At 51.6% G+C, this 23,253-nt stretch overlaps 7 protein-coding genes across 7 annotated transcripts; 4 read left to right on the forward strand and 3 right to left on the reverse strand.

The window, feature by feature from the left end:
• Positions 1-937: 937 nt before the first annotated feature.
• Positions 938-2,209, forward strand: J7T55_010479 (uncharacterized protein; the record flags this gene model as incomplete). Its single annotated transcript, XM_053145027.1, has 1 exon — positions 938-2,209. The coding sequence occupies one exon, from the start codon at positions 938-940 to the stop codon at positions 2,207-2,209; it is 1,272 nt and encodes a 423-aa protein (XP_052992326.1).
• An 876-nt stretch (positions 2,210-3,085) lies between these two features.
• On the forward strand, positions 3,086-4,795 carry J7T55_010480 (uncharacterized protein; the record flags this gene model as incomplete). Its single annotated transcript, XM_053145028.1, has 1 exon — positions 3,086-4,795. The coding sequence occupies one exon, from the start codon at positions 3,086-3,088 to the stop codon at positions 4,793-4,795; it is 1,710 nt and encodes a 569-aa protein (XP_052992327.1).
• Positions 4,796-5,593: 798 nt separating this feature from the next.
• On the reverse strand, positions 5,594-6,226 carry J7T55_010481 (uncharacterized protein; the record flags this gene model as incomplete). Its single annotated transcript, XM_053145029.1, has 2 exons — positions 5,594-5,861; positions 5,964-6,226. The coding sequence occupies 2 exons, from the start codon at positions 6,224-6,226 to the stop codon at positions 5,594-5,596; spliced, it is 531 nt and encodes a 176-aa protein (XP_052992328.1).
• Positions 6,227-7,072: 846 nt separating this feature from the next.
• J7T55_010482 (cytochrome p450) lies at positions 7,073-8,762 on the reverse strand (the record flags this gene model as incomplete). The annotated part of the gene is made up of 2 exons (XM_053145030.1): positions 7,073-8,400; positions 8,510-8,762. The coding sequence occupies 2 exons, from the start codon at positions 8,760-8,762 to the stop codon at positions 7,073-7,075; spliced, it is 1,581 nt and encodes a 526-aa protein (XP_052992329.1).
• Positions 8,763-12,713: 3,951 nt separating this feature from the next.
• J7T55_010483 (uncharacterized protein) lies at positions 12,714-14,148 on the forward strand (the record flags this gene model as incomplete). Its single annotated transcript, XM_053145031.1, has 3 exons — positions 12,714-13,051; positions 13,109-13,484; positions 13,540-14,148. The coding sequence occupies 3 exons, from the start codon at positions 12,714-12,716 to the stop codon at positions 14,146-14,148; spliced, it is 1,323 nt and encodes a 440-aa protein (XP_052992330.1).
• Positions 14,149-14,588: 440 nt separating this feature from the next.
• On the reverse strand, positions 14,589-17,106 carry J7T55_010484 (uncharacterized protein; the record flags this gene model as incomplete). The annotated part of the gene is made up of 2 exons (XM_053145032.1): positions 14,589-16,690; positions 16,767-17,106. The coding sequence occupies 2 exons, from the start codon at positions 17,104-17,106 to the stop codon at positions 14,589-14,591; spliced, it is 2,442 nt and encodes an 813-aa protein (XP_052992331.1).
• Positions 17,107-19,464: 2,358 nt separating this feature from the next.
• Positions 19,465-22,671, forward strand: J7T55_010485 (p-1 complex subunit mu-1; the record flags this gene model as incomplete). The annotated part of the gene is made up of 2 exons (XM_053145033.1): positions 19,465-20,069; positions 20,133-22,671. The coding sequence occupies 2 exons, from the start codon at positions 19,465-19,467 to the stop codon at positions 22,669-22,671; spliced, it is 3,144 nt and encodes a 1,047-aa protein (XP_052992332.1).
• Between the last annotated feature and the right edge of the window lie 582 nt (positions 22,672-23,253).

Below are 23,253 nucleotides of genomic sequence, written 5' to 3' on the forward strand. Positions count from 1 at the left end.
AGTGGTTGACGATGGCACGCGATGTAGTCCTTGATGAGATAGAGGATATTTGTAACTCACTGGCATTGCTAGCGAATCTGTATGGCGCACTTCGCGCAGCTCAAACGACAGCGGGGGCTGCATTTCACTTGCCATAGACAGTGGCCTAGGCGATGGTTCAGGCATGACCCATGCTGTGAGTCACCCATTGTCTGCAAGGGACGCAGGGTACAAGGTACTTGAGGTACCTAGTGCATTTTGGCGCTCATGATGCTCAAGTGCACTCTGAAAGCTCCCACCACATCACCTATAAAGAGCCTCATCCATCCCACCATTGCTAAGGGAAGTGATCTGGAGACCTGGATACATCTCTAGCAAATTGAATTAATTGAAGACCGTGCTCACTTGCCTGCCGCCCGTGCTGCCTGCCGAAGCGCACGATTTAATGATGAGTTTGGTGCAAAGCATCCAGCCTTCCTCCCAGCATGGCCTTCGAGTCGGGTGACAACGAAACCTGCCCCACGAGGTTCTCATCATCTCCTCATACACCAGTCTCATCTAAGCACTGAAGGCAACAAGCATGCCGATGGTGTTGTGTCTGGTGAGTATTAATGCAGACATGTCCAAACTGCTAATTGACGCTGCTGCCCAGGTCCCCAAGCTGAGACACGACACTGACGCAATGCGCGTTGTCTGTGAATTCAATGGAGGTAAATATATGCCATTCTAACTTGAAAATGATCTCTCTGGTGTCGAAATGCGACCGAACGCGACGTCTGACTCCATGCTGACGCGTGTGACGATAGTTCAATTTGTACCATGCACCAGAAAGAACAGCCCAGTCAACGGGTTCCAGCCTCCATCCATAAAGCTTGACAGCAATAACGCCGCTATCATGGTATATAATACTTCAAATCCAACAATTGAAGGCTCTAAGCCATCAAAACAATTCCCAGCCATGAAACAAGCCTTGAGGGCTCGCCTCAAGCGCCTCAGCGTGGAGGGCCTACCACCTGAGGTTCGACGACATCTGCTTTCGACTCTTGACTTCCCTGGGTTGAAGGCCCTGGTACGCGCTTCTCCGACCTACCACGAGCAGTACCACTTTGATCGCAAGTTCTTCCTCTGTAGGATCCTGGAAAAGCTACTGGGCAGTGTCGCTGTTAATGCCTACGCTGTCTACGTGTCCAGAGCTCGAGGTCGACCCCAACAAGGAAACACGCGTCAAGTCGTCAATCATGTCTTACACCCATACTCAGAGCCCTTCTCCCAGAGGTATTTCCTGCCAATTGGTGAGATGACTGGAGACGACGCTGCTAGCATGTTGGCGTTCTATCGCCAGTCTGTGGAACCCATCGCCAATCATTTCGCGGCCTGGAGACTTCATCAATTTGAGATCATGTGTCAAGGAGCTCGCGATGAACCTATCCGTTATGACCCCAACAATGCCGATGTCGATTCCGTGACAAATACTGAGTGGACTCGGCTGGCGCGAGCCACGTATCGTTACCAGCTGCTCTGTCAACTCACTGGCCCAGGTACTAAATCCGACAAACCAAAAGTAGACGCCGTGTTGGCTCTACTCCGTGTTTTGGAGCCGTGGGAGGTCGAGGAACTTGAATGCTTCCTCGAATTTGTACGGAAGACGTACGCAAAAGTGTTCGATGACATCCGCAAGGACCTACACCCAGACAACCCTGATTTTATCGTCTACCCGCACTCCCTCCTACCCCATGGAGTAACTCTTGACCTCAATTATGTCATACAATACGACGAACAGTGCTACGAGGGAACATCGCTGCGCGGCCTCTCGCTATTGGGTAAGGTCCTGTTCGATATCCAGGACCACCAGGTTCTTGTCTCCACCATGTGGGAGAACATTACCAAGTCTTGGATACCCCTCAACGACGATGAAGGAGTCTTTGGTCCCGAGATGCAGCACCGCCGACGTCAATACGACCCCTCTGAGAGGGACCGGATGGAAGCCGATCGAGTCTCCCTGCCCTTCCGTGGCGACGGCGAGCCAGATGGCCCACCCCTGGGCTGGACACTGATTTGGGGTGGCACCTACATCAATCTGTACGGTCACTACATTCCTGAGATACGAGAGTGGGGATTCGTCTTCTGGGATGCTTGGAGGCTGGATGCCATGGATGGCGAGGAGCTGCTGAGGCAGCAGTGGGAGGAATGCTGGGGAGAACACACCTTTCCCGGATCGAGGCCCACATAACCTATCCCAACCATGGGACACAGACTTTGATGTACGTCCTTTATGTTGCTTTGGCTTGGATTGGATGGCCCACTATCATCGGTGGTACACTCCAAAAGGAAGGATAGCACGCAACGCCGGCTGTGCCGTGCCTAACTTGGAACTACAGGGCACAGCCACACCACCGCATGATGCCTCTGCCAGGATACGGGAAAGCTGGGATCAATTTGATAATGTAATGAATTTTTTGGGAGCCACGGACTACTTGTCCGGTTCAGTCAAAATGCAGCTTTTGATTTCAAACAGTGTTTCAGGGCGTTAGTATCATTTTATCCAAGCTGCATCTATCATTTCCAAGACCTGCATCGCTAACTGTGTACGAGACTGACACAATCTAGTGAGCTGTCCCTCTCACTCTTAGTGCTTTGGGCGGTTACTGTGATGCAACATCATTGCTCCCAATCATGTCAATCCTCGTGAACAATCAATCGATATGATGCACTCTGCATTTTACCTGTTCATGTTGTGTAACCCACCTAATGCACAGCAAATGGAACAGACCATGTCGAACCCATGCTCCGGCTGGGCGCTGGGTCACAGATTTCAACTCAAAATTGAACATTTCAGGCAGCCAGGTTGCCTCTTCTTTCTCTTGAGCTCTACCTACAGGCGTCATCTCATCGATTCAATGAGCTTCTCTCTCTGGGACTTATCATCAACGCTGGCAATAAATCCCGGTGATTAAATTCATACTGTGGGTGTCGTTGATTCCAACCAGTGGTCTGTAAGCGCCTAGACCCCGCTTGGTACATACACCAAGGCAGCACGTTGCTGACCTGTGGTGTCTACTCGTACACTGTTCAACTCACCCCGCAAGCTATGTCGTCAATCTGCACAATGGGCGATCACTTCACATCGCCGAAATTTCCATTCAAGCATGACCCTCTTCCAGACCCTGCCAAATACATCAGACTTCTTGAAATACTAGACAACAATAATTCACAGATAACTCAAATTGCATGCAGGCTCACAAAATGGCGAGCAGACAGCCTGCCATCCTATCACGCCATTTCCTACACATGGGGAGAAGCTGAATCCAACACTGTTATACTCATCAATGGAAAGCCCTTCACAGTGCGGACAAACTGCGAGTTTGTACTGAAACAAGCACGCTGGCATGGGAAGAGCCAGTACTATTGGGTAGATGCTGTCTGTATCGACCAGGAGAACCTCGAAGAAAAGAGTAGGCAGGTTTTGATGATGGGTACTATCTATAAACAGGCCGAACACGTCTTGGCTTGTGTTGGGGACCATGCGGATGACAGCCTCTTCTTCTATCAAACACTCAAACATTTCTTGCCCGTGGGAGAAAGAAAGAAGTGGATTTTTCGGCGCAAGGGACAACTATCCCTGAGATTCCGCCTGGGACACAGATCTTCAACGACGCGCCGGCTTCTTCTTGCTGCAGCTCGCTTCGCCATGCGACCATATTTCACTCGGTTATGGATCCTTCAGGAGCTACATAACGCTCGAGATGTCAGCTTCTTATGTGGCATGGAAGCGCTGCCGAAAGATGGTGTGCGGCTTATGCTTTCAGACCTTCACTCTGTCATGCCGTACGGCGCAAGGGAAGGCTCTCGCACATTTATTGGGCGACTTTTGACGAGACTCTGGTTTCTTCGGAGAATAGCACCGCAGCACCAGTTTCTATCGTGGTCCTTCCTGGAGTATCTGCAACTAAGCGGGAAGGTCTTCAAATCCCTCCAGATCACCAAAGCCTACGCACACGCTTACAGCACATGGAGGCTGTTGGACATTGCGAGCTGTCTAGAGTGTGCTGACAAGCGGGACAAGGTGTACGGGATCCTCTCCATCATCTCTTGGGGCAGCGTTACGGCAATGGTACCGGACTATACGCAGGACGAGTTTAGGATCGCTATTGACTTTATTAGTGCGCTTGTGGAGCTTGAGGAGGTTTCGAAGGAAGATATCTGTCTTCAGGACATTTCTTTCCTCACCACGGGCAATCTAGGTCTCAATTACTGGTCACGTGGTGTGTCCGACGCGCTCAAAGCTCGTCGTAGCAACCCGGAGGAGGTAATTTCCAGAGAGGCAGAAACGCGGCTTGAGGCTCCATTGTTGTCGAGCTCGAGGTATGCAGCCGGCTGGTGTGTCTTGAGTGAACACCTTGATCGCAGTCGCCCGGAGTACTCGATATGGACCCCACCGGGGAATGAAGACCGTGATGTCTATCTGCCTAGCTGGACGAGACCAGGCGACTGGGTCATAGAGGTAAGAGGGCACGCGTTTGGCTGGTTTGCGACATTTGAATGCCCGGCCCTACTTGTGATGAGAGAGATCGGCCATAGCCAGCGTGGTCCCTTCATCGGGCATGGCTTCGGAAGCATCGGTGGAACGGAACTGGCCTTGGCCAAGTTCCAAGTCCACTGGGACGCAGAAGATCTAGTCATTCTTTGTTTGACTATGAATGACCCGGGGAAAATCGGCAAAGGATGGGATGACTGGCTCGAGGACTTCCTAAATGCCGGTGTTTGTAGACAACAAGCACCTGGTTCATCTTATGCGATAAGGCGAGATGATGTCTAAGTATACCTACGCGAGCCACACTTATAACACAATAACACATCCATTCAAAGGCTGTCAGCGTTTTGACACCTCGACCCACATCAGAAAGCTACAAGCAGCGCAGTGAGATGTTCTCAATTAGTTCGGATACTATCGTGACCAGTTAGAAGTAAACTACAGTTCTACACATCAGTGCCTTGCGTTGCGAAGTGAAGAGACTGAAGAAATGTCATCAGGACCTCGCTTTAGATCAAAGCAGAAATTACCATCCCAGAGGAGTGGATACTTGACTCTGCAAACACCAAAATCTATTTGTAGAAATATGTATTCTTTATTTTACTGGGCTTCTAACGGGAACACTTGATTCTCACTTATCTTGTTTCGAAGTTCATCAAGGCTTGTAATCCAAGGTCGGAAGCGGTCTCGTATGTATATGTGAATTGGGACTCGTTCAATCTACATTGTCGGATGCAGATCTCCCGGTTTTACCGATTTGCTAGTTTTCAATATCGAAAGAACAGCCGCGTAATTGGGACTAGAACAAAAACAAGAAATACTGCTGAGGGCGGGCATCCGCATCAGTATGTCACAAGCTCACTCACCGCCGGCACTAGCTAATGAGCCTCGTCTATATTTACAAGTTTCACAATGTTCTCGGTAAGCCACTCTTATCCCACAGGAGGCTATATCCCAGCGGAGGTTATTCTACAGAAGATTATCCCACAGGGTTATCCCACAGGAGATTATCCCTTCTGTCTTGAAATTGATACCTGAGAACGCCAATATAAAGGCTACTTAAATCTATGTGACAAACCAAACTCATATGGTGACAACGTCCCGATCTATAGGCACCAGACTTCCCGCACCCTTAAAAATTTCCTTGATGTCTGCTTGCTCAGACAACATAAACCTTTCTGCTTGGTGGCCTAGTTTCGCAAGACCCCTCCAGCGCTCAAAATCCTCCGGCTTCCGCTTGTCGCCATGTGCTTCCTGGGGATGCTCCCAGTGGCCTTTTGAGAAGGATATCAGGGTTGAGATCTTCTTCTTCGGGATGTCGTATACCAGCGAGCATACCGTGCCAGTTTCTCTGTCAAGAAGTTCACAGGTTAGTCTCACACGCGAAGGCATATATTGTGCATTGGTCCTGGACATAAGTAGACTGATTAAATCAGACACAGGGTGGACATACTCTAGCCACGAGCATTGCCAAAGCTCGCCTGGGCGGATGCACTGGTACTGGCACGTCTGGTAGTTGATCCTGCCCGCCATGGGTCCGCCATGAATGGCGTAGTTGATTTTGTCCTCGGAGAAGAACCACATCTCGTACCGCCACTTCTCGGGGTTTCCGTTCACATCCTGGGCGTCGTAGTCGTAGATCAGGTGTGTGTCACGGATGTCCCGGTCAAATGACGGGTGGAGGGGCGTGTTTGTTAAGAACTCGGGGAGTGGCATTGTCAGGGGCTGATCTGTTCCTCTGGAAGCTTCGCGTGTGCACGAGGTTGATTTTCTGTAGCCCTCTGGTGTAAGAGACCTTCTGTTCGATTCAGACTAGGAAGGTTGGATTTTTTGCGCCTTGTTGAAATCACGTTGGCGTAGTCCACGAGTCGTGACGTAGTGATAACTAGTGCTCAACGGACGGGCTGGACTTGAGCTACCTGCGTGGTCCCCTTTGTTCTCCTACTGGAAACACACTGGCTTTATATTCATATCTATGACTTTTATGCGTTCCTCTCGCGTCGAATGAGGCCCGAGGAAAGGCCGTATCTGATTGAAAGTGGACCAGGAATTGCCCATCGTCTATCCATACCCACCACGACGTCACGCCATAATCAGGAGAAGCCTCGAGTAATGTTCCACTACGGAGGATTGTCATAGGCCATGAACGGTGTTTTCTACACATTTGCGGCAAAACTTATTTCCTCGCGATCCGACAACGCGTGTTGGTATCTCACGTTACACGTCACGAGAGTGGAATCGGCGTATAGGTTGCTCGCCATTGAGAGATGGAGTTGCAGTAAAGACTAAGAATAGAACAGAACACAGTCAGAACTTAGTTCCGTCTACACCCGGCCCGAGACTGCAAACATCGATTACTGCACTAAAAGTCGCTTACATACCCGAAAGTAGAGATGGATTCAGTTACAAAACTACAAGCGTGTTCCTTACAACGCCGTTTACCTATAGACTCTGAGGGAGACATATGAACACCCCACCGAACGCCGGCCCAGAACAATGCTCTACGTGAACACCCAACCGCCTCAATATCGCTCATCGCTCACCTCAACCTCAGAGGACTTATCACTCGGCGGCCGCATGCATCCGTACCTTGACACCATTCCCGCTGCAAGTCGTGAGCGTAAGGTTTTGGGTCACAGGGTCCTTGTCGAGGTTCTCAATCGCGTCGAACCGCTGAAGCAGCCGCACGGTCACGTAGCTGGACTCAGTCAGGGCGAACTGCTGGCCGAGGCAGATCCTCGGGCCGCCGTTGAACGGCAGGAACTCCCAGCCAACCTTGCGGCCCTCCCAGCGCTCCGGCCTGAACTCGTCGGCGTCCGGGCCCCAGATGTCCTTGCGGCGCTGCATGACGTAGACCGAGTAGTCAACGGCTGTGTTCTTGGGCACAAAGACCGGGTCGGTGCCGTTGGGCCCGCCGCCGGTCGGCAGCACCGTGTCCTTGTAGGCCCAGCGGCTGTTGATGGGGACGACCGGGTACAGGCGCAGGGTCTCGTTGTTACACTGCTGCAGGTACTGGCAGCTCTTGAGGCGGGCAAAGGTGATCTCCTTGGGGCGGGAGAAGGTGCCAAACTCTTCGATGACGACGTCGCGCAGCTTCTTGTAACGGGCCGGGTCGCGCGCTAGCAGGTGGAACAGCCATCCCAGCATCGAGGCCGTAGTGTCGCGGCCCGCCAGCAGGATGTGCATCAGCTGCGAGCGCAGCTCGATCGGGTCCTGCGTCTGCTCGGCCAGCGCATCCAGGAAGACATATTTTGGCTTGCCTCCCTGCTCGGCACTCTTCTCGCGCAGCTCCTTGTTCAGTGCCCGCTTGACGTAGTGGTCCATGAACATGTTGCATTGCCTGATCGACTCGCGGAAAGGCGCCGGGCTGTAGGCCCAATACAGCGGTCCGAAGTGAGCGCGCGTGGCAAGTCCGGCTTGGCCCCTGTCGAAGTGGAAGGCGAAGTCGATGTTGTGGATATCCTCTGCAGAGTTGAGCTTCTTGCTGTACCCCGGGATATTCTGCAGTTGGGAATCCGCGGATTCGCCAAGCAGGAACTCAGTAGCAGAGTCGAGTGTGAGACGGAAAAACAGGACCTGCAGGTCGACCAGGTTTGTCCAGCCGTCAGGTTGTAATCTGTCATGCAGCGCGCTCATCATGTTTTGCAAGTGCTGTTCCTCGAGCTCCAGGTCGCCGACTTGGTCCCGAGTGAATTGCGGCCGCATAAGCTCACGGGAGTGTTTCCATTCCTTGGCACTTTGAGTAAATATGCCATTGCCCAACATTGGCCAGAACATGCCTGCTCTCTGTGGTCCCAGGTCAAACGTCCCAAAGTTGGTCGCCAGTATTGTCTGGATGTTCTTTGGGTCCGTCGTCATGATATTGGTCTGCCCAAGGACGGACAGCTTCCCTATACGGCATGAAACGTCAGTACCCATTAAGGCGCTTTAGAGTGAGCAATCATTGTCCCGCTTGAGGCCCGCAAAAGCGGATAGATGATTCATCCGTTCTGAACTTACAAGTCGTGGCGCCTATTGCGTCTGATCGCTCCTTCACCCATTCTGGAAACAATTTCGTCTTCTCGACCTTCAAGGCGGTCCTAACCTTGTCTATTCCAAACGGCAAATAAGTCTTCTCAAACGGCGGTTCCTTGCAGCCGAGTTCGCGGGCTTTCGTCGCCCGCCCTCGAGCTTCAACAACGTAGTTGAGCACTCGAAATACGACGTAGGACACGCTGAGCAGTAGTGCTGCGACAACAGAGAGGTGCGCCATGATGGCAGTCGCTGCGGCCAGCCCAAGAGGAGGGACAGCAGGTGGGCTTGTAATTTATGTGTTGCAGAATGCAGAGGCAAAAGCAATCGCAGTCTGTGGCTGTGGGGGACGCCTGGGATGCGGTGCAGTTGATCAATAGACCTTAGTAGTGGTTCTGATCATCCAATTCACGATTAGACCAGGGACGGGGTGCTGTTCAACTTATAATGAGGCCTATGTCGAGGCACGGAGCTGTTGCAAGTGTCTGTTGTCCTTCCGGAGGCGGCGAGAAGTCGGCCAGGAACTCGTGTCGCAGCATGAAGGAGCGGAGGGGCGGCGGAATATTCAGACCGACCCATGCCAAACGCTTGGTTAGTGTTTGAGGAGGAGAAGGGTAGTGACAAGGGTGGGCGCCATCCAATGCCCTATCCCTGAAGCTCGAAGAGAAGTTAGGGTCAAGCCACGGACGCACGGAAGACGTATCTGGGATCGAAACGTCTCCGAGGTGGGATTCATTGACATCTGATCAATGCTGGAAGTCACCCACCACCGAGGAGACTGGGTAGACAGAAAAGTAACGTCTTCGGAGCCTCCGGGACAAGTGAAAAAGAATACTAAACATTCCGACTTGACCTCTTTTTTCTCCGGCTCTTGAACAATACGCGTTTGAAGCGTGGCAGTCTCGATTGACGGCCTCCATGTTCCCAGACTACACTAGTTGCTGCAAGACAAGATCGAGAGCACAAACACGCCAAGGAACGGTGCCGCGAACCAAGCCCCAGTTCAGCCAAAGTAACCCCAGCCCGCGCAGCTCCGAAGCCGAGTCCTAGCCAGCAAATCACACAACACGTATACGTCACACAGAACGCTCAGGTCGGACAACGTGTGCACTGGGTAAGGGTAATTGTGCCTCCCAAGTGCTCGTCAACCAACCAGCTAGCGATAGCTGAATCTCTGCGGCTTGCATAACTGCACATTCCCGCGGCGCACCGACAGACAAAGCACGATCATCGTTCGTGTTCCAAAGTAGTGCAAGCTTCCTTAGCAAACGAGAGTCAGGACGCGGGCCCGGAATCATCAAGCTCAGGCCCGGTATCAAAGGACCCGTTCGGCCGCATCTTGCCCAGAAGCTGTCTGCGTCAAGCATCTCTCGCAGGCCGCGGCCACCGAGTTCTTTCACTTGAATTGGCGGGCATACGCATCCTGTGGAGACGAGAAACGTGCAAATACGTTCCTGCTAATGTATAGTAATCCTTCTGTGGGGTTTGCCCGCGCCGAAAGTGTAAGGGTGTGATCGCCGAGTCAAACTCGCGACGGCCCGCGGGCGAATGCTACAGCTCCGTTCCTCCTGCTACTGTCAGGTCAATTTAGTCTCATCCTTTCCCTCTTCTTTGGCCAGTGCATGAGCGTGCCGGAGACATCTGGAACCTATCGGTGGATTCCTTCCTACAAACTTGTGGCTTGTTTCCGGCTGCTCGGGTGCAGTCTAGCGCTCCTCTGTAGGAATCGGAGGATCGCACCAGCCATACCAATAATGATGTGGCTTTTGCAGACTGGGTCACTAGAGTGGATTCCAAGCGAGGTTCCATGAAATGTTATTTTGCTTACTCATGGCTTTTGACCACCCATTGGAATAACTCGATGAAGCCGGCTGCGGCTGAGCGACAAGCCCACCCTGAGTGGCCAACAAACGTTCACGTTCCACGGCCTTGCTAAAGCCACCAACACATTCATCCGGATGGTGGAGCACATTTTGGAGTACTATTGAACGAATGGAATGAGCGTTATTGCTCGCCCTCAATCAATTACTATGTTCCACCTATTTTGAAACTCTGAATCCACTGCTGACGAAGCTGATAAGCAATTGAAAGTAACTAGGGACATTGACATGTGGTTGCTGCTCACAAGTAATATGGTTGCTCATGCGCTGCAGGAAGCAAAAATGGTCCTAACTGTAGATATTCATCTCATAGTAGCCATTTATGGCCCCGCTGTGACCATGCTGTCACGAATATGTTGTTGCATCTAATAGAGCAAATAGACTATCGAGACCCGGTTTTCTATCGCCATTCGTAATGAGCGATGGGCGCTCCTTTCATACAATATGATTCATCATGATGAGTATCTTTTCATTTTACACGTGCTCCGTCCAATTCTAAGCTCTGTCAAAGATTTCAGCTGTAGGAATTGCAAAGAAGTTTGGGTACTAATTTGTTCCCCGTGAGAGCATACGTGATCTTTTCATTTCAGCAGAGGCTCATTGTCTTGGAAAATCCACACTTAGAGCATTTCTCTATGGCTCGAACATCTATAATCAGGAAAACTTGCGAGAGAATCACATATAAAACTTGACATTCTGGCTCTACTGCTTGCATTCACGTTGAGTCTCCCTCCTTCTACGATTGTGTCTGATAATGTGCTCAATCAATAACAATATCTTGTGCTTATGCCCTAATGTGACACATAATGTTCTGGTTGTGATAGAGTCCAGCATACAGGCCTTCAATCCAATATACGAAGGACCGTGTGGCCCTTTCATCTGTCATATACATGAATTGAGTGCTACCCGGTCAGACGAAATCTTGTCTTTGCCGGGAATCTAGTCCTGACATCTTTGCAAGTTCTTGCAGCCAAAAGGTGCGAAAAAAACAGGGCAAAGGTACGCCCGGTCGCACAGCTTACTACGCTCTGGATCAAATATCATAGCTAGTTCGACCTGACGGGCGAATGTACTATTTGGTTCGAGTGCGCCGTGGTATGATGGCTACATAGTGTCCCGTGCATTAGCCACTGGAGCGCAGATGGTGCGGCCCGGACCGGCTCCATCGAGGAAGAGTTCCATTCTCACTGACACATGGCACTTGTTATGTCGGTGCCCACCCATCGTTCCAGAGCTGCGAGTCGGATTGGGCTGACTACCCAGGCCTGGAACCCTTTAAAGACATGACCATAATGCCTCGTAGAGTATGCCTTGCAAAACACGTCTATACTTGGCAGACTGATTTGCAGCTGCAATGAGGTACATGCAGATGAGCCGACGCAGACTCCTTCTCGCAGAAACCCTGCTCATCACAAGATAATTTGAACAACAGCCAAGAATCAATTGAACAACGGCAAACAACAGTGTCTTCATTTGGTCGAGTGGACACGCGTCACAGCCACAGCCTCGGAGCCATATTGACGTGTTGTTATACCCTTTTCTGCAATGCACTGCAGCCTGGGCAGTCCGTAAGGTTGATTTTCACATGCGCTCCAGAAATTTTGTTGCTAGGTGAATCAGATGAATTGCCGTAGGTCAGAAACCGCATGTGGTAATTCCACACGAGCTTGCGTTGTCGATTGGCATCGCCAAGGGTACTCCTTGCTGTAGGCTGGGCGGCCAGCACTCTGAGCGTCCATTCAGATGTTTCAGCGATCTGCCGAGGCACAGTGACTCCAACTCAACAACTTGTGATGGCATCAAGCTCGCATGGTTTCAGGCTGCACTTCAGTCTGCGATGGAATAAAGATCTCTCTGAGTGCCCTTTACGTCGTCCTGTGCACCACCATGTAACGGCCATATGATAGTCTTTTTGACGGATCGCAAAAATGAATCCCGCACGTGCTCTCGAGCTACTACTGCTCAAGGTGTTAGCATTCGGAGGTGTTTTTGGCTACCTCTTATCAGTGTTCCAACCCTCGATAGCACCAGAATTTGTACTGTATCGACCATACGCAAGTTCCCTCGTTGCATCTTTCTTTATTCTTCTTCTTGATAGATTCATAATATACCCAAGCTTTCGGGATCCCCTTAGAAATGTTCCTACTATCACAGGAGTAAGTCTCATCCGGCATTTACAGCCTGGAGTCGGGCATATAACTGACGTAGTGGATCTCAAGGAACGAAATCGCGGCCAAATACTCTATGAGTCCCCCCGTGGGAAGTCTGCATTACGATGGATGGAGAAAGAGCCCGATGCACAGCTCCTCAAGATGCCCGGACTGATCGGGCTCTCGCCTATTCTGGTTACCGGACCCGAAGCCCTTCGCGACATGCTGAATACCAACTCTTATGATTTTGAGAAGCCATGGGGCGTTCGTGCGTTTCTAGGACGAGCGATTGGATGGGGTCTCATCATGAGCGAGGGACCCGCGCACAAGCATCAGAAAAGGGTCTTGACGCCCGCTTTCCATGTTCGCAGGATACGAGAACTGTACAACCTGATGTGGGAGAAAACACAAATCCTACTAGAAGAGCTTGAGAAAGACATCGCGAAGAATCCCGACGGGGACGATGGTTTTGGGATTATCGAGCTCAGCGAGTGGGCAAGGTAGGCCAAGTCATTGATTTGAAAGAGTATAACGACAGACTAACACGTGAGAATCAGTAAATTGACATTGGATATCATCGGTCCTACTGCCATGGGACGCGACTTCAAGTCAATGACTTCGGAATCAAACGATGTCTCAGATGCCTTCATCGAACTTCTTCGACCCGAGTTCAGCCGTCTCGTCTTTTTGGGCATGCATTTCATGATGCCTGAATGGCTCATTCGAATACTACCATTCAAAGAGAACAAGACACTGAACGAAATTGGCACGTTTCTTCGCAGCGTATGCAGAGATATCATCAAGGAGAAGAAGTTTGAACTGCAAGAAGGCGGTGACCTGTCCGAGCACGATATCTTGTCCAGGATTATCCAGACCGGTGACTTCACCGACCCAGAGGTTGGCGACCAGATGCTTACATTCCTGGCTGCCGGGGTAGGTCACAAACCCGATGGGAAGAAACGATCGGATTACTGACATCTCGCACCAGCATGAAACAACCGCCAGTGCCCTGACGTGGACCTGCTACCTTTGCGCCAAATACCCTGAGATCCAGAAGAAGCTACGAGCCGAGATCCATGAGGCGATACCAGCCCACGACACGGACATCACCTCGGAACTGCTGGAGGGCATGCCCTACCTCAACGGCGTGTGCGAGGAGACCCTCCGCCTCTACCCTACCGTGCCGGCCACAGTCCGCGAGGCCATTAGAGACACCACCGTCGCCGGCTACCATGTTCCCAAGGGCACCGACTTCCTGCTCGTCCCGTATGCCATCAACAGGCACTCCAACTACTGGACTAATCCGCACATGATCGTACCGGAGCGATGGATCGACAAGGCCGAAGACGGCACGCTGCGGCCGAATAAGACGGGTGGCACGTCCACTAACTTTGCCGAGCTGACGTTCCTCCATGGGCCCCGTGCTTGTATCGGACGGGACTTTGCCAAGGCTGAGTTGAGGTGTGCTGTTGCTGGTGTAATTGGCAAGTTTGAGATTGAGTTGCATACCAAGGAGGAGCCTAGGGTACAGGGTGTGATCACGATGAAGCCTGAAGGGGGTATGTATCTGCGATTCAAGCCTATTCCCGACTGGTAAGCCTCTGTCACGGATTCGACATAACATATTCCATTGCTATTTTACTAGTATGTAGATATGTTTGTAGATGTGGTGTTTCATGACTTTGTATGTAGCTTGTTAGATACCACTCACCTTCAATTGTTTGAGCCACTTTAGCAGTCTAGCCCTGGATATCGATTCACTTGCTTAGTGGCTGTTACCTACGAATCAAGCTTCTCGAGTTGATGTGCAGTGTTTGAAGAATCGCGGAGAATTTGATGTGACATAGGTGTCAACTAAACGCATCGCAAAGTGAGTGCTGAAATTCAAGCGGTATCTGGAACAAAACTATATACACATACCATTACCTCCTGGCTCGACTTAGATCGAGTCCTTCGTTAACTCACCCAAGCCGCATTGAGCGGCGCCAGATCAGACCAAGACTGCATCACTATAGACAGAATGTTCTGTAGCTGCACCTAGACATAGGCCTTGTCGATCTTGTCAATGTTATCTCCCATGACAACTGCCACCTCCTCCCACATCCCATTCAATGTCATTTCCGGGTTCATGAAGTGTATCGCGTGAGGCAAATGATCAAATCTCAAGTCCCTGGTCATGTACTCCTCCCCTTCTTCAACCACACGGGGTCCCATAGGGTCAATAATATGCCACTTGGCCCGCTCGAATCGCTTTAGCAAGTGCTTGTTCAGCCCAACAAAGCGGAACTCAACGTTCTCCCCCGCCCACTCGCGCAATTGCCTCTTCATCATCTCAAGGTTCAGGATGGCTGATGAGTCAATGAACGACGTCGACGTCATGTCCAGCACCACAACGCGCAGACGAGGGCGGTGCTGGATGAGAAAGTCCGAGTCGTCGTCGGAGACCCTGTATTTCCTTCTCAAGGCCGCAACGTGCTTGTGGATCCGGAAATTCCACGGTCGCTCAGGTGTGTTGATGCTGTCGGCGGCCACTCCCGCGTCGTGCACCATGCAGGTGTCGACGATGTGCCTGCGGATGCGGTCCGCATTGGTCCAGATCATGTCCGTCTCCAGCTTAAGCACCTGGGTCCCCGGTGGGATCGTCTCGCCCTGCTGCCACGGTCTTACCAACCTCTCCGTGTACATGCTCTCGAGGTCGGGGCCCGAGATGGCCTTGGGTCGGGAGAACATGCCCCTGAACAGGGTGTACAGCACCAAAATCCCCACACCCACTGCTGTGCCGATCGCAACCCCAATGGCGGGGACAACGATTGCAATGTTGAAGGCCAGAAAGAAGGCGAGGAAATCAGTGAATGACAGCCGGAAGTAGTCGCCTAGTAGCTTTTGAGGTGGCTGCTGGTCGATCACTGCAACCACGATGATGGCAGAGAGGGCAGCCTGGGGCAGGAACCGCAGAGCACCGCTCAGGGGCATCATCACCACCAGGACGGTAACAGATGTGAAGATTTGGCTGAGTGGGCTCTTGGCCCCTGCTACGGCGAGCAGTGACGACCGAGCCATGTCTCCGCCTCCCACTGGGACTCCACCAAAGAATGATCCAGCCAAGTTCGAAAGGCCGGCAGCAAACATCTCAGAGTTCTTCGAGATTGTGTACGTATGGTAGTGGCCGAAGGTCTTGGCGACCACGATGTGTTCGATGTTGAGCACGATGAAGACGAGAAGGCTGGGAAGAAGTAGCGCCTTGACAAGGTTCAAGATCGGCGGAAGCGGCGAGACAATCATGGCGGTGAATGGGGGGAACACTGCCCAGAAGGGCAGCTTTGGCAGCGATGGTGAGGCACCGGCCGCAGCAGCGCCAGACGCTGCGGCCACGGAGATGTTCGTAGGCTGGCCCGTCGGGAGCAGTTCGCTTCGGCGCTGAACACCTGAGCCGAAGTTTCCAGAGGGGAACTCAACTCCTGGGACGAATTGAGGCACGGCCCGCCTGGCTGGAATAACTATCTGCGTCGCACCGGTGCTGGCGTTGTTGACTGACGCTTGTGGCACAGCAGCGGATGGCGGACCCGCGGCACCAGCAGCTGCTGCTCCTTGAATATTTGGCGGGAGGGCTGGTACAAATTGCTGAGTGATGGGAATATTCCGAATAAAGAAAAAGCTGACAATGGTGAAAATAAGGACAACCAACAGACTGCCCGATCTAAATCCTACCCGAGCAGCCATGCCTGGGATAGTCTTTTTCTTCCCCCATCTCTGGGCAACGAAACGTAACGCCGCTAAGAAAACGATTGCAGAAATACTGATCGCCAGTGTCCTCAAACTGATGTTGCTGAAGTTTTGGATTATCGCTGGTGGGATTGCGGGCACAATAGGAGGTATGCCGTTCAGACCAAGCAACGTGGGAATCTGTACGAGGACGACGTTGATGGCGAGGGTCGTGACCACGGCCAGACTGATGGAGATCGGGATTAAATCGAACAGAAACCCGAGTCCCAACACGCCAAAAACCAAGAACCAAATCCCGACGCAAAATGTCAACGCTGGCAAGATAATGAATGGGGGAATCCGAGCTGCTGCGGCGAATGGCCCGATGATCTGAAGAGACAGTAGCGTGCCTGCTGAGGTCGGACCGATGCTGATATCTACCACAGAGATCCAGAGTTAGTCACCGAGTTTACATCCAATATCAAACTCATCATAGTAGACAAATGCTCTCACGTTTTGATGAACCCGTCAAGGCATAAATGAATCCAGGAAGCCAACTCGCGATGAGTGTCTGTTGAGTTGATATCGCCCCGCCGGCCGTCGACGGCAGATTCACAGCCTGAAGTGCCAAAACAACCCCAACAGTCACCCCAGAAAGCACATCACCAAACAACCATTTCGGACTGTATCCTACAATCCATTGAACGATGGGAAATTTGTTCGTGAAGTAGCGTCCGGCACCATATCGTATTTCCCTCACGCCTCGCCGAGTATATCGCCTCAACCGGACGATGTTCCAGTCGGTCTTGAAGAAGAGCTTGATGTTCTGCCCCCTCTTTCTGATTTTGTCCATAATGAATGATTGTCGCCGTGGCCCAGCACGGCTGAGCAGTTGTTATGAAGGAAAACTCAAAAAACGATCAATAAAACGACAAGTATGAATGGAACTTGGCGCCTCGAGCAGCCATGGCGATGCATCTGATGTCCAGATGGCGATCCCATTATGATCAGCTAGTGCATCTTATTTGGGAAAACGAGGGCCTTTGTAGAGTGGCGGGGACATTGAACAGCCCGTCAAGGTGACCCTGTCTGTGATCATGTCATGAACGAATACGACCGCGAACTCCAAGAACACTGCATGACACTTCAGATGAGACTCGTGTCGGCGCGTTTTCCATCTGGTGAAAGCACCTGTGGCCCACCCACCTATCACACATGCTCAGGGGTTGGCGGTACCCGGGCCTGAAACAGCCCTACCGGTGGAGGTGGTGTGGAGCTAACACGGGTGCATAGGCCTGGAGCCAACATCGGGCTTAGGCTGGCTGAGCCGAAACAGGCTTGTTGAATCTTGGGGTTACTCTTGTGCCCTCGTGCCCAGATGGGCGGTCGGCCCTCCACTTTCCGGCATTTTGGGCCGGCTGTGAGAGGTCGGGATGGAGTCGCGCCGTGCGTGGGTCCTCGATCTTGGTCTTTGAGATAAATTGGGTCAGACGAATTCCTCTTTCGTCGAATGTCTGTTAACGGGGAATTAAGGTTATTGTATCAAACAAACGCGTGGACCGGTTTGACCTCAGAACCAGATTATTGACAAAAGAATAGCGGTTCACGGGCGAAGAAAAAGTGCGAGTCCCCGAGACATACGTATGCAGACAGGGGCGATGTTCCGATTAGACATTCTGTATATCAATGTGCACGTACACGGCAGCTTAAGTCTCCGCTGTCTCTCGACTCAGATTATTTATAGCTCTTGTTCTTCCAGTGGCTATCAACATGAATCGACTTGGGACGACATTGCACGACCTCAGCTTATTCCAAATTGAAACTACACACCAAAGAGACCGGAACGGGATGATAGTGTTTGAAGCTGTCGAAGCCGGGGGGTGCCCGCCCCTTAGTCAAGACATGCAGACAGCTGCGCCCAGTCGGTTTCAAGGAGCTCTGAACTGTCTTGAACTTGTATTCGTTGTGGCGCGGCAAGTGGCGGAGATATATGAGCCCTCACAGTTGGGGACAGGTGGATCCTGCAGTCGCAACCCGACCGAAGTGCAAAAGCAATGTGGTGAACCGCACCTAATCAAGTCAGAAGAGACGGGGTTGATAATACGCATTGCGGCAGACCGTCGGATTGTATGGAGTGATCCTTAACTTCGAACAGTCCATCACAGAGATGTTCATGAGAGGTCAGGGCGTATCGCGAAGGTCCCAATTTAGACATGCTTACACAGAAATATCACGCTCCAGGAGAGGACAGTCACGGGTCATTCCCCACTGCCGTAAGGACAAATGCATTCACGCACGAACTGTATTTGGAACCAAGGAAGAATCCCTGTTTTCGTGCGCTCGAATACTGTCAGTAACCACGTGGCAGCCTCAGCGCGGCATCCCTCCACCGACAATGTTTTGTTCTGGTGTTGACTGGGTCTTAGGTAATTACAGACATGTCCCATTTTGGACTCAGTTGCAACAAGTGAGTATTGGAATAATGGATTACTGAATGGTCTCCTTGATTCGCAGTGGTAGACAATGTCGTGAAAACCAATGCCAGTCGACGCCACGAAGGAACATTCCAGATGATTTCATTGTTCAGTGAGCCTAGTGCCTGGTACCTGCAGATGGTTGTCCTTGCACTAAGGCATTTACAAAAGGCCATGATGGGTAGGCCTTTTGTCATTTTCAATACACAGTGTAGCATTCATCACATAGCAAGGCAGACGAGGCTTCCGTGCTGAGACCGACACACCGTTTGGATTGGTGTGCGGGCGTTTGCATGTGTGTCTCATTCTACATTCGCCGAAATGAGAGACAAAGTGTGTGTGTGTGAGTGTGCGTGTGCACGAAAATAATGGAGGAACGAGTCTCCCCTTTTCCCCCATACCACAGGTGATCACGATTGTTCAGGCATCGAGGATACGCACAAAGCTTTGTCGACCATGGCATTCAACTGGGTCCAATCAACAAAGGCTGGTGTAGCCAGTTTCCACTTGCTTTCCACGAATGCATCTTCCCTCAGCCATAGCCGAAAACAGCGCTGTATCCTTGCATGCGCTCAACAAAGGAACATTAAACTACATCTCTTCAGAAAGAGCGGTAGCCCGAGCATGCCACTACGCTGGGGCTTCAGACGCATGAAGGCTCTTTCTTTTCTCAACACCGACAGGCCCATCCATCTCTACCAAAGTCGTGCTCGGGTCATCATCTTCAAGCACTCGATATGGCAAACTCGTTAAACGCCAGCACGAAAATTCAGACTCCGCTCCTGGTCAAGGAGCAAGGTCATGATCTCCATACCGTCGCCGACGGGCCTGAAGCCCACTATCAACTTCAGCCGATCCTAGTGGCACAGCCTCTGGATCGCAACCATGGCTTGGTAAAGGAGACTAGTCACGAGTATGCCAGGTGTCTTCCACTGGCCACAGGAAGGGTTGACCAGAACAGGTCGCTCTGGCCTGTGGTCAGCGATAGCGTCCCTCCGGATATGTCATTCTTCAATGCGACCCTCATGGCCTTGTTCCATATCTCGCCTTTCATAAATTTCCTTGAAGAGGCCGTCGCCAGGAAGCAATTCAAAGACCCGATCCTCGAAGAGCTGCACTCCTTGCATCAAGAATTCCGCGGCTCAGGGTCAAACGAGAAGAGTGATGACGAACGACGGCTTGCAATCAAGAGTAGGGTGGACACCGTCTGGACTTTGATGGCCCATGTCGATCAGGCGACTCATTACAGCGGCCAAGCCAGTGTGGGTGAGGTTGTCGATTTCGTCCTAGATAGGATTGAGTGGGCTAAGTTGCAGATCGGCCACGTTGATCATGCCGAGGTGTAAGTACGAGGAATCAAGCCATTGGAGTGAAGAGACACTGACCCAATGTTGTGATATTGTAGCAATCTGCCGACGAGATTCAAGCAGCTCTTCAAGTTCTACACTATTCCTTACGCGCCTATGTTCTGCAACTGCCAACGTCCGGTACTACGACGGCAAAAGAACATAGGTATAGGTAAAGCAGGCTATGTTTTCCCCGTCGAGATCAGGGACAAAATGACTTTGGCCGAGGCAATATCGGAATCTATGTGGGTCGATCGAAAGGAGAAGAGAACCTGCCCCGTGTGCAGAAAAGATGTGCAGGTACACGAATTTCTCAGATTTGCATATCTCCCAGAGGTTCTCCAAATCTTCACCACTTTCACCATGAGGAATGAGTATGGAAAGGTATGGCTTTCACGCAACGCGGAGCTCAATTATCCTGAGAGACTGGATCTGTCCGAACTGAGGGACGATCCGAGACGACCGGGCGATGACAGCAACTGCGTCTACAAACTCGAGTCGATTGTCGCTGCCAGCGATGCGTCACTCAATGCTCACACACATTACAAATCTTTTCTGCGCATCGATGAGAACAAATGGCTATCGCTTGATGATCGTCCTAGCCCCAAGGGCAACATCGACTATTCGACATTCGAAGGCATCAAAAACTCAGATGACAAGCCGAACTTGCTCGTATACGTGCGTGAACGCAAAGCCCCGGCTAAAGGCAAGCCGGATGGCCTAGTCGTCACGAGCCGCGACGGCGGAGACTCAGACCCCTACCATTTGGAAAAGTTTCTCAACGCCCAAAACCAGCGTTTCGGGACCGGTAAAAATCCAGTCTACATTGATGCAGAGCGTGAGTTGCAGAGAGGAAAAAAGATCGGCAACTGGATGTGGCACATATTCCCCCAAGTCGACGGCCTAAGCTCGACCCAGACCGACCAGCATTATACCATCAAGAGTCTCGGTGAGGCAAGAGCATACTGGGCCCATACCCAGTTGAAATCCCGCTACAAGGGACTCCTGTATGCAGTATTGGTCTGCAGCAAAGATGACCTGAACAAGGTCTTTGGCAGCGAGGTTGACAGTAACAAGTTTCTCGCCTCCGTGACATTGTTCAGACTCATCTGTGACTCTTCAGAGCTTATGGCTTTCGAAGAAGTACGCGAAAAGTTTTCTGTGGAGTACCATCGGGAGACACTATATGCAGTCATAAGATGGCTGAATGAAGCGAAGGAAGATGGTCCGCTCACCGAGGCTTGTAACGTTTTGCGACACATTCTCGATAAAGAAGGCAATGACAACGAATCTCAACACTCGTCTGAGCACGGCAGTACGCCTGCGGTGACTGCTGGCAAACATACAACCACACCCGCGTCCAAAGACCGAGGCGATAAGGCTGGACCTGACCCTGAGCATCTGATTGCGTGCCCGCCTCTGTCCAGTTCTCAGACCCCTTCCGTCACCCTCAGCAACAATGGCAGCACTCCCGGACCTGGCAAAGAAACTAGCAACGACAATCAAAAGGATCCTGGCAATGAAGACGACTCTGACGCCTCTTACGATCCCGAATACAATTCCGAGGCCAACAAGATAGGTTCTACGCTGTTAGAGCTTGCTAACATAGAACCGGGCTCACTCGAACGCCTTTTCTCGGGCGACGCTTTGACTGCCGCAAAACAGAGGGTTAGTGCTCTGGGGCGTTTTGTCTTGGAGATGGGTCAAGTTGAGGGTACGCCCAAGCCGCCCACACCCGAGTTCAACGAAAGGGCTCGTCGTCTAGGCGGTCACTTGTCGTGCTTCTTGTATCATAAAGCTCTGTTTAATTTTGATACTGGTCCTCCACTTGGCGCCGGCGACAAGCTCGACGCTGAGTCTGGATTTGGCGATGGTTGGAAGCCCAACCAGCCACCTGGCGGTGGCTCTCCATACGGCGGGCCTTTCGACGGTCGTACATTCAGTGAAGTTCAGGAAGCTTTTGCTGCTTCCCCACTCGCGCACAGCAATCATCGTGAGGCACGGGAAAAACAGGTTCATGAGCTCTTGGCGATCCCCTACGACCCAGCAGACAGGAGGATCACGGCTTGCCAGACCTGGACGATCCCACAATTCAGGGAGGCTTTGCGAATCGAGGGCATTGAAGGGCGAGGGCTGAGCAACGATATTGGCAAGTACCGAGCCAAGTTCCTGAAACACTTCGAGCTCGAGAAGGACTACAGCATCTACCACGAGAAAAGATTACGGCAAGTTGTCAAGGAAAATTGCCCATTTGCGAAGCTCTCCTCCAATAAAGCTAAATTAGTCACTGAGCTTGAAGACTATGATCGAGCTTTCTACAAGAATGAGTTCGTGACCGCTAACTCTGTGGATGAGTCGGACGCGTACGATCCGGATGGGCCTGACTCGGAAGAGTACCAGAGCAGCGAGGCATCAGGAACAGAGGCTAAGTATGCCGATGCTGACCGACTTGCTGAACAGCAGAAGCGGGAGGAGGAAAACGCAGCACAGCCTCGAGCTGCTGCACGAGCACAGAAAAGAGTTCGTGCTGATGAAGGCGACGAGGAGTGGGTACCTGAAAATCGACCCAGCGCCTACACGCGGATGCGTACCAGATAGGCTGATCTGGATGGGTTGTGGAAGGAGTTGTCACGTGCACTACGTACTTAATCATGCGCCTCTTCCATGCCATGATGAGGGAAGCGGCCTAGTATCGCCCTCTTTAAACGGAGATTTCTGAACCTCGCTGTAACAAACGTTGTGGTAAATCCTTACTTTTCCTTTGTTCATTGGCGCGGGCGCATCGACATTGACTTTGGAACTTGCGGTCAGTCAAAAAGGGCCTTAATGCGGTATCATATGGATTGATGCAATGTCTCGATGACATAGCTTGTAGGCAGTCTTTATCGTTGAATCATGTACTGCATATGCATGCGAGATTGAATAGTTCTAGTGCAGATTGTGTGTCTCTAGCAGCGTCTTTTCTCTCGTTATTTTGAATGACGATTGCGCCTGCTTCGGGGACTCCGACATGGCATAGAAAGCCAATTGAGACCAGCGAGTGCTGAATCTCCAGGCGAGATGCGTTGAAACGGGCTACAACCCCATCAGGTCGCAACGCCATGGCGACAATTGCGCTTCGTCGTCGGCTAGGCGGCTGGACACATCCCATCTGGTTTTGCGACGTCGGGACTTGCGAGA

This window comes from Diaporthe amygdali (assembly GCF_026229845.1).
Source record: "Diaporthe amygdali strain CAA958 chromosome Unknown NODE_19_length_847323_cov_64_739301, whole genome shotgun sequence".
Classification (NCBI taxonomy): domain Eukaryota; kingdom Fungi; phylum Ascomycota; class Sordariomycetes; order Diaporthales; family Diaporthaceae; genus Diaporthe; species Diaporthe amygdali.